The sequence below is a fragment of the Protomyctophum bolini genome, assembly GCF_963924005.1.
Source record: "Protomyctophum bolini genome assembly, chromosome: 21".
In the NCBI taxonomy this organism is placed as follows: Eukaryota; Metazoa; Chordata; class Actinopteri; order Myctophiformes; family Myctophidae; genus Protomyctophum; species Protomyctophum bolini.
The window spans coordinates 2,736,457-2,750,000 of NC_137882.1; the positions used below are offsets into that span (position 1 = coordinate 2,736,457).

The following is a 13,544-nucleotide window of genomic DNA, read 5'->3' on the forward strand; positions in this document are numbered from 1 at the left end:
AGGCGCTTTACATAGATTGTGCATTACATTCACACATTAATTCACACACCGATTGCTGCGGAAGCCATGCAAGGCACCAACCAGCACATCGGGAGCAATTAAGGGTTCAGAGTCTTTGCCCAAGGACACTTCGACATGTGGACAGGAGGAGGAGGAGCCGGGATTCGAACCGCCGACCCCATGGATCATTGGACGACCTGCTCTACCTCCTGAGCCACAGTCGACTGTGGCTAAATAATCATCTTGGCATCCATGTTGCTCTCCAGGTCATGTGGCTGTACAGCTGAAGGGGTTAAGTGGAAGTGGGGCTATAGCTGTGAGCGAGCAGCCTGTTGACTTCCTAAGAAAAGTGCCTGTTAACATCCTACCATAATATGAAGCTGCCTTACTGGGTTACTCACATGGCACCATGAGGCCCCCTGTTCGGTTCAGTTCAGTTACTTCCCCAAAGAATATCAACCGTAGCCCAACATATCTCTCACAGGAGAGGGTACAATAGAATACATGACATAAATACAGCCTCCAACATCCTCCCTGGATGTAGGATGTGTGTACAGAGACGGTCACGGCGGCAAAGGAGAGGAGAAAAACGGACTCTTCACATACTAGAGCATGTTCGAAATAAGTGTAATATATGAAATAAATGCTTAGACATGTAGCTATAGGTGTAATGTTAGAGTCCACAGAAGACATGCAAATATGAAATAAATGCTTAAACATGTAGCTAGGTGTAATGTTAGAGACCACAGAAGACATGTAAATATGAAATAAATGCTTAAACATGTAGCTATAGGTGTAATGTTAGTCCACAGAAGACATGTAAATATGAAATAAATGCTTAAACATGTAGCTAGGTGTAATGTTAGAGTCCACAGAAGACATGCAAATATGAAATAAATGCTTAAACATGTAGCTATAGGTGTAATGTTAGAGTCCACAGAAGACATGCAAATATGAAATAAATGCTTAAACATGTAGCTAGGTGTAATGTTAGAGTCCACAGAAGACATGCAAATATGAAATAAATGCTTAAACATGTAGCTAGGTGTAATGTTAGTCCACAGAAGACATGTAAATATGAAATAAATGCTTAAACATGTAGCTATAGGTGTAATGTTAGTCCACAGAAGACATGTAAATATGAAATAAATGCTTAAACATGTAGCTAGGTGTAATGTTAGAGTCCACAGAAGACATGCAAATATGAAATAAATGCTTAAACATGTAGCTATAGGTGTAATGTTAGAGTCCACAGAAGACATGCAAATATGAAATAAATGCTTAAACATGTAGCTAGGTGTAATGTTAGAGTCCACAGAAGACATGCAAATATGAAATAAATGCTTAAACATGTAGCTAGGTGTAATGTTAGAGACCACAGAAGACATGTAAATATGAAATAAATGCTTAAACATGTAGCTAGGTGTAATGTTAGAGTCCACAGAAGACATGCAAATATGAAATAAATGCTTAAACATGTAGCTAGGTGTAATGTTAGAGTCCACAGAAGACATGCAAATATGAAATAAATGCTTAAACATGTAGCTAGGTGTAATGTTAGAGACCACAGAAGAAGTCAAGCCTGTTTTCTCAACTCGCTGTTTCTCTGCAAGACATTACTCTATAAGCCATATCTCCAAAACTGGCGGGTCAAACTGAACAACCAATAATGCCAATTAAAGCTATGATTCCCTGCTTTCACAGACTGCACGCACAAAACTGACAGAAACTGTCACATATTTTCAATGGCAAGAATGCGATAGGGGTGGGTTCGGTATCCCTACTAGATGCAGCTTCATAGTGAGGCTTCTGGTTTATCGCTCTCTCTCTCTCTCTCACTGTTCCGACCACCACCACCAACCAGAGCATCACCGCACGGCGGTATTCTGGTTACCTCCTGGGTTAGGTCTAGTGCGCTCAGCGTAAGACATATGGCACAGCTCGGCTTCACGCAGGGAGCCATGATGAATGATGATGTCAAGTCAAGTCAGTGCGACCTCAGTGGGGAAATACAGACGCTGTTGTAGAGCGCAAGAAAGTCCTGACGCCAAATCGGTAGAGTGCGCAAATCCACGGGTTCATGTACTTTTTAAGTTAATAACTAAATGCTTTTGCAATAAAAATAAAAATGTTACTTTTCAGGATTCCAATTCAAAAATAGCAAAAGAATAAGTCAAGATTTCAATTCAAATATAGCAACAACAAAAGAAAATAGCTGATCGGCTATTTTTGCTACGACAGAAATATGCATATGTGGGCTAGTGCCGGCCCCTCTGGAGTGAGTGTGGAGATATACAGTGGCCCCTCAGAGGGGCTAAAGATGGAGAGGGGCCCCCTCTCCATCTTCAAAGTGTCCCACCCCTGCAGTAGACTGCAATGGCCCCTCTCCACCCCTGCAGTAGACTGTGGCCCCTCTCCATGGCCCCTCTCCACCCCTGCAGTAGGCTGCTGTAGAAAGACAATCTGCAGGTCTCTGAGTTCTCACAGAGCACAGGATGTTGTGCAGTGATGTTTGATAAGAGCTGCTGTGATGAGTTGATAATAATGGCTTAACCATTGGTGTCGTTAAGGCAGTCACTGGTTCAAATGGGGTCTAGTATATAGGGACCCCCTACCTAGGGGGGTCCTTAAGGGGGTTCCAGCCCTGGGGGTATACCCAGATAAATGTGTTAATAAAGCCTCGAGAACAGTTTAAACCACTCTGATCCTATTTAGCTTGAGGAACACGGTACAATGGAACTGTGTTCCGTTCAAACGTTGAAACATATCAACTGTCGTTAAGTGTAGAATGCCATGAGGTTTGTTTGGTCAGCTAAGCTTAATGAACCATCCATAACCATAAGAACTCCTAGTAGAGAGAAAAATAACAGAGAAGATAGCAGTGATATAAGGAGGATGAGACTATAGCAGGCCACTAGCTGCCACCGACACCAAGAACTCCCGGCCAAAAAGCTTGTACTGTGGGAACCAACACACGGGCATCGATGGAGAGGACGTCCCACACCTATACCTACGTGGACGTACTAAAGAAAGATGCTGGTGCGGAAAGCACGAATGAGCTGGCCAGATGTGTTTAGCCCATTTTTGGGTGTGTTAGCATTATGTTATGCTTTAGCTATTTGAAAAATAGCAGATCTACAAGCTCATAGCGCGCCACCGAGTGGCGCGCTACGAGCTTGTAGGTCTGCTATTTTTGAAAAAAATCGAAGAACGACTGACATAGAAACATAGCTTTTTCAGAAAACTGTCATTTTCAAACAGACATTTTTAGAATCTGATCTCAGGTCAGAATGGGTTAGACTGGAGAATCGAGATGACTGGAGACGCCGATGGAGGGCTCGTCTGAGGACGCCGTAGAGAGGATTCATTGACAAAGCGCCCGGCCGGCGGTGGTGCAGCTGTTTCTCACCGGTGAGAAGGAAACCGCACACCCCTCCCCCCCTCCTCCCCTCCGAGGTACAGAACTGGGCAGTTACTGCAAAACAGGAAATTTCAAGTTTCCTCTGCTGCTTATAGCACCTTGCATCACACACCACTTCTGCATATGTGTGCTCGCGTGTGCACTGTGTGTGAGCACACGCGCCCACACACACACACACACACACACACACACACACACACACACACACACACACACACACACACACACACAAGACAAACGGATTGCGGAGCCACATGTTTGCATCAAGACTCGATCTAGGCGTAACATTTCTTTAGAATTACAACCACACTTGCCACAGTGCACAGTGCACAGTGCACAACACACACACACACACACACACACACACACACACACACACACACACACACAGTCACACACACACACACACACACACACACACATCTCTATGTGAAAAAACGTCCCATTCCTCATTTAATTAGCTAAACGTGAGCGATAATTCCCTGCAACACTTTAACAGTTATTGAGGACCATAAAAAACAAATGGACTTATAACTCCACATCAATTCTCTTCTCCTTTTTACTCAAAATGTCTTTACAAGGTATTCACAAAGCCTCTTATATTAATAACTACATTATATTAGTACGACGTGGCCTTAAAACATTTCTTTTTGATGGTTTTCCGCAGCAGCAGTCGGGGCTTGAAGGTCAGACAGAAGATGACCGAGATGCCCAGGAAGGACATGAAAACGGGCACGACCAGCAGGAAGTACCAGAGGACGGACTCGCCCTCCTCGCCGCCGCGGCCGCACGACAGCGGCGGCAGGCGGTCGAGGTCCAGCGCCCGGTGCGTCCGCCCGAAGAGGTCCTCGCACAGGACGTCCGCCACGTCCACCACGCTCAGCGTCTCCGTGCGCGCGAACGTCTCGCTCCACTCCATGCGGCAGCAGTTGAACGGGTTCCCGCTGAGGAAGACCCTCCGGAGCGTCGGCGCCAGGGCGTCGGCGTGCGCCGGGGGGATGGTGGTCAGCCCGTTGTCCCGAAGGTCCAGAACCCGGAGAAGGCGAAGGCCGAGGCCGCCGGCGGCGTTGTTCGCCACCAGCGAGGCCGGGAACCGAGCCAGGGAGTTGTTGGACAGGTCCAAATACTCCAACTTGCGGAACGGGGAGAAGTCAAACGACGGTCGCAACAACACCGCGCCGCCCGTGCTGCCCAGGCCGAGGTGTCGCAACGCGCCCGTGCTGCCCAGGCCGAGGTGTCGCAGCGTCCCGCTGAGCGCTCGTATCGCTCCCCGCGGCGGTTCGCCGAGGTCGATCCCGGCGTTGTCGGACAGGTCGAGGTGCGTCAGGGACATCCCCGCGAACGCCGCCGACGGCAGCCTCGCCACGCCGCAGCCTCTGAGGTACAGCCGCGTCAGGGAGGAGCTGGCGTTCCCCCACGCCACGCAGTCGTCCGAGGCGACGTCTTCTCCGTCTTCGTCCGGACAGAACAAACGACCGCCGAGCTCGGGGTTGTAGCTGAGGTCCACCGAGAGGAGGCTGGGCAGCGACGAGAGCAGGCCGGAGGGCAGCGAGCGCAGGGCGTTCAGGCTGAGGTTGAGGTACGTCAGGTTCCCGAGCACGCCGCCACGGCCGCGACCGTCCGCCGTCGTCAACGCCACCTCGACCTCTCGCAGCCGGTTGTCGCTGACGTCCAGCTCGCGCAGGAGGCCGTGGGAGAAGTGGCCCGGCGCGTCCAACAGGCGCAGTACGCCCTCCAGACAGTTGGTGGCGACGCGCAGCGTCGACAGCGACGGCATCTTGGCCACGAAGCCTCGCGGGAAGTAGTCGATCTGGTTCCCGCTGAGCTCCAGGACGTCCAGCGAGGAGAGGTCCCCGTGGAGACCCTCGTCCCACAGCGCCGCCGTCACGTTGGTCACGTTCCCCCGCAGGTTGTAGAACCTGGTGGTGGGGAGGGGTTTATTATGACAGGTTGTAGTACCTGGTGGTGGGGAGGGGTTTATTATGACAGGTTGTAGAACCTGGTGGTGGGGAGGGGTTTATTATGACAGCAGGTTGTAGTACCTGGTGGTGGGGAGGGGTTTATTATGACAGGTTGTAGTACCTGGTGGTGGGGGAGGGGTTTATTATGACAGCAGGTTGTAGTACCTGGTGGTGGGGAGGGGTTTATTATGACAGGTTGTAGAACCTGGTGGTGGGGAGGGGTTTATTATGACAGGTTGTAGTACCTGGTGGTGGGGAGGGGTTTATTATGACAGGTTGTAGTACCTGGTGGTGGGGGAGGGGTTTATTATGACAGGTTGTAGTACCTGGTGGTGGGGAGGGGTTTATTATGACAGGTTGTAGTACCTGGTGGTGGGGGAGGGGTTTATTATGACAGGTTGTAGTACCTGGTGGTGGGGAGGGGTTTATTATGACAGCAGGTTGTAGTACCTGGTGGTGGGGAGGGGTTTATTATGACAGGTTGTAGTACCTGGTGGTGGGGAGGGGTTTATTATGACAGGTTGTAGTACCTGGTGGTGGGGGAGGGGTTTATTATGACAGGTTGTAGTACCTGGTGGTGGGGAGGGGTTTATTATGACAGGTTGTAGAACCTGGTGGTGGGGAGGGGTTTATTATGACAGGTTGTAGTACCTGGTGGTGGGGAGGGGTTTATTATGACAGGTTGTAGTACCTGGTGGTGGGGAGGGGTTTATTATGACAGGTTGTAGTACCTGGTGGTGGGGGAGGGTTTATTATGACAGGTTGTAGTACCTGGTGGTGGGGGAGGGGTTTATTATGACAGGTTGTAGTACCTGGTGGTGGGGAGGGGTTTATTATGACAGGTTGTAGTACCTGGTGGTGGGGGAGGGGTTTATTATGACAGGTTGTAGTACCTGGTGGTGGGGGAGGGGTTTATTATGACAGGTTGTAGTACCTGGTGGTGGGGGAGGGGTTTATTATGACAGGTTGTAGTACCTGGTGGTGGGGGAGGGTTTATTATGACAGGTTGTAGTACCTGGTGGTGGGGGAGGGGTTTATTATGACAGGTTGTAGTACCTGGTGGTGGGGAGGGGTTTATTATGACAGGTTGTAGTACCTGGTGGTGGGGGAGGGGTTTATTATGACAGGTTGTAGTACCTGGTGGTGGGGGAGGGGTTTATTATGACAGGTTGTAGTACCTGGTGGTGGGGGAGGGGTTTATTATGACAGGTTGTAGTACCTGGTGGTGGGGGAGGGGTTTATTATGACAGGTTGTAGTACCTGGTGGTGGGGGAGGGTTTATTATGACAGGTTGTAGTACCTGGTGGTGGGGGAGGGTTTATTATGACAGGTTGTAGTACCTGGTGGTGGGGGAGGGGTTTATTATGACAGGTTGTAGTACCTGGTGGTGGGGGAGGGGTTTATTATGACAGGTTGTAGTACCTGGTGGTGGGGAGGGGTTTATTATGACAGGTTGTAGTACCTGGTGGTGGGGGAGGGGTTTATTATGACAGGTTGTAGTACCTGGTGGTGGGGAGGGGTTTATTATGACAGGTTGTAGTACCTGGTGGTGGGGAGGGGTTTATTATGACAGGTTGTAGTACCTGGTGGTGGGGGAGGGGTTTATTATGACAGGTTGTAGTACCTGGTGGTGGGGAGGGGTTTGCTATGACAGGTTGTAGTACCTGGTGGTGGGGAGGGGTTTATTATGACAGGTTGTAGTACCTGGTGGTGGGGAGGGGTTTATTATGACAGGTTGTAGTACCTGGTGGTGGGGGAGGGGTTTATTATGACAGGTTGTAGTACCTGGTGGTGGGGAGGGGTTTATTATGACAGGTTGTAGTACCTGGTGGTGGGGAGGGGTTTATTATGACAGGTTGTAGTACCTGGTGGTGGGGAGGGGTTTATTATGACAGGTTGTAGTACCTGGTGGTGGGGAGGGGTTTATTATGACAGGTTGTAGTACCTGGTGGTGGGGAGGGGTTTATTATGACAGGTTGTAGTACCTGGTGGTGGGGAGGGGTTTATTATGACAGGTTGTAGTACCTGGTGGTGGGGGAGGGTTTATTATGACAGGTTGTAGTACCTGGTGGTGGGGAGGGGTTTATTATGACAGGTTGTAGTACCTGGTGGTGGGGGAGGGTTTATTATGACAGGTTGTAGTACCTGGTGGTGGGGGAGGGGTTTATTATGACAGGTTGTAGTACCTGGTGGTGGGGGAGGGGTTTATTTATTTTAGATTTTATAGTCATTGACTTTGGAATGAAACTTTTATTTTATTAGTGTTAAGTCTAATTTTTAGTGATGCACCGAATATTAGGCCGCAGAAAATATTCGGCAGAAAATGGGCTAAAAACGCATTTTCGGCCTATTCGGTTTCGGCCCAAATAGGCAGATAATATATCACCGAATAGTGTATGCAATTAATGCATTCAAAAGAGCTGAATAAATGTTTTATGGACCCATAATAGTGATTATTATTTAAGTTAAGTTTTGCCATAAACATTTATTTTGCCATAAATCAGGTAGCTTTAAGGTACGGCCATGACAGCAATGGTAGGAAAAAATATATATAATATTAATCATATTCGGATATGCGGTATTCGGTTTTCGGCCAAATGTTTCCTATATTCGGTATTCGGATTCGACCGAGAATTTCCCTTTCGGTGCATCCCTACTATAATTTTGGTCGACTAAATCTACAGTTGATTTTTTTTTGTCGACTGAAATGTAATTTGGCGGTGCCTTGATGGCGTCGTAACGGCCGATTTTACATGTTGGTTGCGTGCTAAATAAATAGGCAAAATAGCAAAGCTCACAACGCGTTGCAGTGCTATTCTCAGCATGCAACCAAGCATAAAATGTCTTGACCTTTAGTTCTACTATCCTCTCTTCTCCACTAGTCCCCTCCCTAACATTTTAGTCTAGTTTTAATTTGTTTACGAATATGTCAGTATATTTAGTTTTAGCTTTAGTACCTTACCATACCTTAGTTTATATTTTGCTTTCCTCAGTGGAAAAGAGGTAAGTCGACGAACGTCCAGTTTTCGGTGAAGAGGTGACCACCGAACACACATCATTCTTTTAATATTTTCAAAGAACAATGCCCAAAATATTTTAAAGCTTACTTCCCGTATGTTAACCAGTTCCATAGTTTGAACACAAGGGCTAGTGTAGCTGATCTTAACCCATTCTGACCGGGCACCCATTTTGGTGTCAGCATCATGTTATGCTTTAGCTATTGAAAAATAGCAGATCTACAAGCTCATAGCGCGCCACCGAGTGGCGCGCTACGAGCTTGTAGGTCTGCTATTTTTGAAAAAAATCGAAGAACGACTGACATTTCTGGAATCTGATCTCAGGTCAGAATGGGTTAATCAGACCAGTGTGTGTCCAGTGGAAACCTCGTATGAATCTGATCTCAGGTCAGAATGGGTTAAACCACCAAACCTGAGACATAGGCTAGGTAGAAGCTCATTTAAACATACAGGGGTGGAGGATTGGAACAAAATCCCAAGGGAAATTAAATTTGCCCAGTCTTTGAACATTTTTATAAAATAGGTTGAAAAAGTGGCTGATGGGCAAGTTGGTATAGTGCTGTATTTATCTATTCTATATCTATTTATTGTCTTTTGTTTATTGATCTATGATTGATGGCCGGTTGTAAATGTCATTAGTATTGTGATGTTAGTAGCCTACACACTAGGGCTGCCGTAATTGTCCAAAAATTGGATTCGGATATTCGTTTTAAAAACCCACGTGGATTCGAACAATTCGAGCCATTCGGATTTCGGATTTCAATTCGAGCCAATCGGATTTTGTAATAATTATATTTACACCAATACAACCTGAGACATAACATTTAAGATCGCATTGCTGGCGCAACTCTCTCTCCGCGCATTGGTGTTGCTGAAAACTGAGATGGAACGGAACGCATACATTCTCCCTTCTCCAGTAAAACATTTTTCTTAAATGAGCAATCCTACCACACAGCCTTATCAAAACGAGGCACGGAGGCAGTGTTAATTCTGCTGCATTATTATTATCTGTGGACTGTGGGTCTGCTGCCGAGTGCCGACGTTATGAAACTTTGTAGCTGGCTAGCCCCTGCGCTCCGCTGTTATGCTCAAATTAGTGACCCTAAAGAATTCTGAGGCAACATGACTGGAGACGAGGCAGCCAATCAGAACTGCGCTGCGCTGCGCTGTATAGTCTGTGTTTAGGAAATGTGATTTATTCTTCAATGTATGCCGTTGTCGGCGTGTCGCGTGGCAAATATAACTAATCTACAAGCTCACAAGTCACAACGCTTACCCATGGCACCGAAAACTAATAATAATAATAAATAAAAAAATATTTTTTATTATTATTTTTAATTCGAACCTTAATTTTATATATTCGGTTATTAATTTTTTTTTTTTATTCGAATCTAAATTCGGATATAGAATATTCGTTGGCAGCACTACTACACACATGTTCTTCTTATCATATATGCTGTAACTATTTATTTATTTATTTGGATCACAATGGAATTAAGTCCTCTGACTTTTTGTGCAATCCTGATAATTCTGTACTGCTCTTCTATGAATTGTATCATGAATATATCACTAAAGGCATATTAATAGTCTGGATTTTCTGTGGTGAGGTGACCACCGCTCCGGTGGTGAGCTGACCACAGCTCCGGTGGTGAGGTGACCACAGCTCCAGTGGTGAGCTGACCACCGGAGCTGAAATAACGTTGAGCGGTGGTGAGTAGAAACAGAGAGAAGGGCTGGAGCGGTGGCGGTGGTTTTCTCTTCACCGCGGCTCAGTGACGTCATGTTGTAGTTCGGTGGTCACCTAACCACCGAAAAACCAGACTATGTATGAGCCTTAAATCAAATCAAATCAAAATCTCTGTTATTACTAACCACCGTTTTGGTGGTCACCTTACCACCTAAAACTGGACTATGAAGAGTCATTTAGTCGACAAAATCACCACTAGTTTACCGGACGCTGGTGGTCCAGTTGTGGTGGGTTGTGGCGGTCTCGGCGGTGGCGTTTGGGTCGGCCAGGTGCTCGTAGAAGCGGATGGCGTTCCGGGACAGGTGGAGGTTCCGCAGGCGACTCCTGCTGGGCAGGAAGGGGAAGAACAGCAGCCTGTTGTCGCTCAGGTCCAGCGTCTCCAAGCGGAACCGGGCCATCGCCGGGTCCTGCCTGAAGGGCCACAAAACACCAACGGTATTAGAGTTCACGGAAAGTAACAAGAACTAAAATTGGACAAAAAAAACAACATTATTTGTAAACTGAACTAAATTAAAAATCACACCCGTGTGAACTGAGTGGTGCAATTCCCCCCCCCCCCACCTCTCTCTCTCTCTCTCATTAGCAGCACTATCCCTCTCTCTGTTTCTGGCGACCCCTACTGGTACTAATAAGCCATATACTCGTGCTCATGGCCACATGTAGGTAGACACATAGGTAGACACGGACATTGCTGGTTGTAGGAGTGGTTGCACCACTCAAAAACGATTAAAAAAAAAACGATAACTAACTAAAACTATGTATTGTGTGTTTACAGAACTAACTAAAACTAACTGAAACTTTAGACAAAATGCTCTTAGTTTTATATATATTTTTTAATTGTTATTTTTTGTTGAGTTTTTGTATTACACAATAAGGCTACTTACTTACTGTGACCTTGTTTAATCCTGCACCTGACAAAATACCCAAAGTATGAAAAGAAAAGTGAAAATAAAGTCTAGATTTTAAAAAGAATAAATATCCTATAATAGCCTACAAACTAAAACTAAACCATAATGGGGGTGTCTATGGGGTTATTTCCCTGTCTATCTCTCTCTCCCTGTCTCTCTCTCTCCACTATGTCCTATCAATAGACAGAAAATATCATAATTCTTTTTTTTTTTAAACAAACCACAATGAAAAATCACACTTGTGTGAAGTGAGGGGCACTCTTATCATCATCATCGTACATCACATTCCGTGCTCAGCCAATCGAATCATCACAAAATGTTTCCAGGTTCACACAAACCTGGAAAGCTAGGAGGGGCATAGGAGGTAACCTGACGCTGCCAGATCCAAAAAGCTTGCTACACAAATTTGTTTCACAGCTTATTGGGATCTGGGATCTCGGGAGCAAATTTGATGACGGGGCTGTTCCTTTTTTTCAAGATACTTGGTAGATTATTGGATGGGACCGTCTGTCTATCACCGTGTGGGCGTGCAAACACAACCAATCATATTGACGTGTCTGTATAGCTTCACATCCGGTTTCGCACATATCCCGCCCTTAGCTCACGCTGATTGGTTCGGTGCGGAACGGATCGGTGTTAGCTCAAGTCCCTGAGAGATCCCAGATGGAAGCTGTGTTGGGGAACATGGTTACCCAATACCGCCCCCATCTGGCAGCGTCAGGTTACATAGGAGGGGCCAGTGCCCCTAAAAAAAGCCCCAAAGTGTCCTAACCTGGCGACGAACCACTCGATGGCGTTGTGGCTGGCGTTCAGCAGCACCAGCTGCGTCATGTGGAAGTCCGTCAGACACGGCAGGAAGTTGAACGCCAGGTTGAGCCTCCGCAGACGAGGCAGCACGCCGCCGTCGAACGCCCCGTCTATCTCGAACAGCATGTTACCCTGTAGGGGGCGTAGTGTAGGGGGTAGTTTTAGTCACAGGGAGAGACTTTCTAATAAGATAGACCCAAACCATACATTTGTATGGTTGGAGGACTTTGAGAGCCTGTTTCAAAAGTACACCTTTTCATTTGCCTCATTCCTGGAAAAGGCCTCATGGTCAATGAGGAGGAGGAGGGCCATTTACATGTAGAATGGCCTTGTTATGATTGTTTTTGTTTTGTTTGTTCGAATAATGTACAAATATGTGAAAAGGAAGGACTGTAGTGTCAGTTGTATTCAGTGTATTCTGTGAAACATATGGGATGTGGCATGACAGGAAAATAAATATTTCATTCATTCATAGGGCTGTATTTTGCGTGTCTTAAAGGGACACTTCACCCTTTTTGCAAAAAAATATATGTTAATGACGTTTAGAAGCTTTAGATCACTTTCCTGGGGGTATTTATGTGTGTAATATGTGGTTTTAGATATTTAGATATATGTGGATTTAGATCTGGTCTCACTACCTTCCTGGACTACAATTCCCATAATTCTTTGGTGCACTGCTCCTCCTTGTGGATAGGGGGGAGAGCTGTCTTACTGAGACAACATGTAGTCCAGGAAGGAAGTGAGCCCAGTGTCCATGACATCAGAGACAACAGGCTCACTGCTACAATCTAAAATATCTAAAACCACATATTACACACATAAAGACCCCCAGGAAAGTGTTTTAAAGCTTCTAAACGACATTAACATATGTTTTTTTGCAAAAAGGGTGAAGTGTCCCTTTAAGTACCAGGTCTTATTCCCTAACTTGAGTAAACTAAAGACCTGGTAGGCGTGATCAATGCTCTTTGGCCACTCAGAATAGCCAAATGGCATTGATGATCACGCCTCCAGGTCTTTAGTTTACTCAAGTTACTCAAGTGACACTCAGCATCAAGGGTTGGATTGGGGGGCTGGGAAGTGAGTGACGCTGGCGTCGACTGTTCGCCGCTTCATGTGAAAAATAGTAGCCTTTAATGGAGGCAGCAAGCTTGTCTATGCTTAGGGGGTGTATGATGCATAATGCCCACCACGGGGCTCTGGTCAGGGAGCTTGGACTCAAGGATGACTCCTGATGGCGTTTATGAATTTTATATGTTGTTGATAGTTGTACAGACATTGTTTATAAGTGTATGGTATCTGAAATAGTAACAGAAATACAAAATATGGGATATGAAGGAAAGCCAAAAATGAATACAGTTGGGGTGTTGGCCTGTAACTGAACAATAGAGGCCCTATAGTGTAGGTAACAGGCTAGTGATATAACTTTAGCACACTGAACCACATACTAAAGGGATTACAGGCATTATGCAAGTCATGTTTCAAACCTTAGCAAAAACGATCTTTTGGACAGTATATGTATAGAAATTCCTCATGAACTAAGGGAATCAGGAGTATGAATGAATGAACCATTGCTTGAACCATGAACCAGCCCTTTGAGTAGGCCTGTAGGGGGTGCATACTTAGTTTAGACTAGTCATTGGTTAGACATGGGTTAAGGTTAGGTTTAGGTGTGCTGCCCCGTGG

At 46.3% G+C, this 13,544-nt stretch overlaps 1 protein-coding gene across 2 annotated transcripts in view; it reads right to left on the reverse strand.

The window, feature by feature from the left end:
- Positions 1 to 3,982: 3,982 nt before the first annotated feature.
- The window catches only part of nrros (negative regulator of reactive oxygen species), a 14,253-nt gene continuing 4,691 nt past the window's right edge, over positions 3,983 to 13,544 (reverse strand). For both annotated transcript variants that reach the window (XM_080793954.1, XM_080793955.1), the window contains exons 5-7: positions 11,827 to 11,993; positions 10,351 to 10,557; positions 3,983 to 5,340 (exon numbers count right to left, since the gene is read on the reverse strand). In XM_080793954.1, coding sequence (XP_080650080.1) covers positions 4,041 to 5,340; positions 10,351 to 10,557; positions 11,827 to 11,993 — 1,674 coding nt within the window. In that variant the 3' untranslated portion in view covers positions 3,983 to 4,040. The remainder of the gene's footprint in view (positions 5,341 to 10,350; positions 10,558 to 11,826; positions 11,994 to 13,544) is intronic.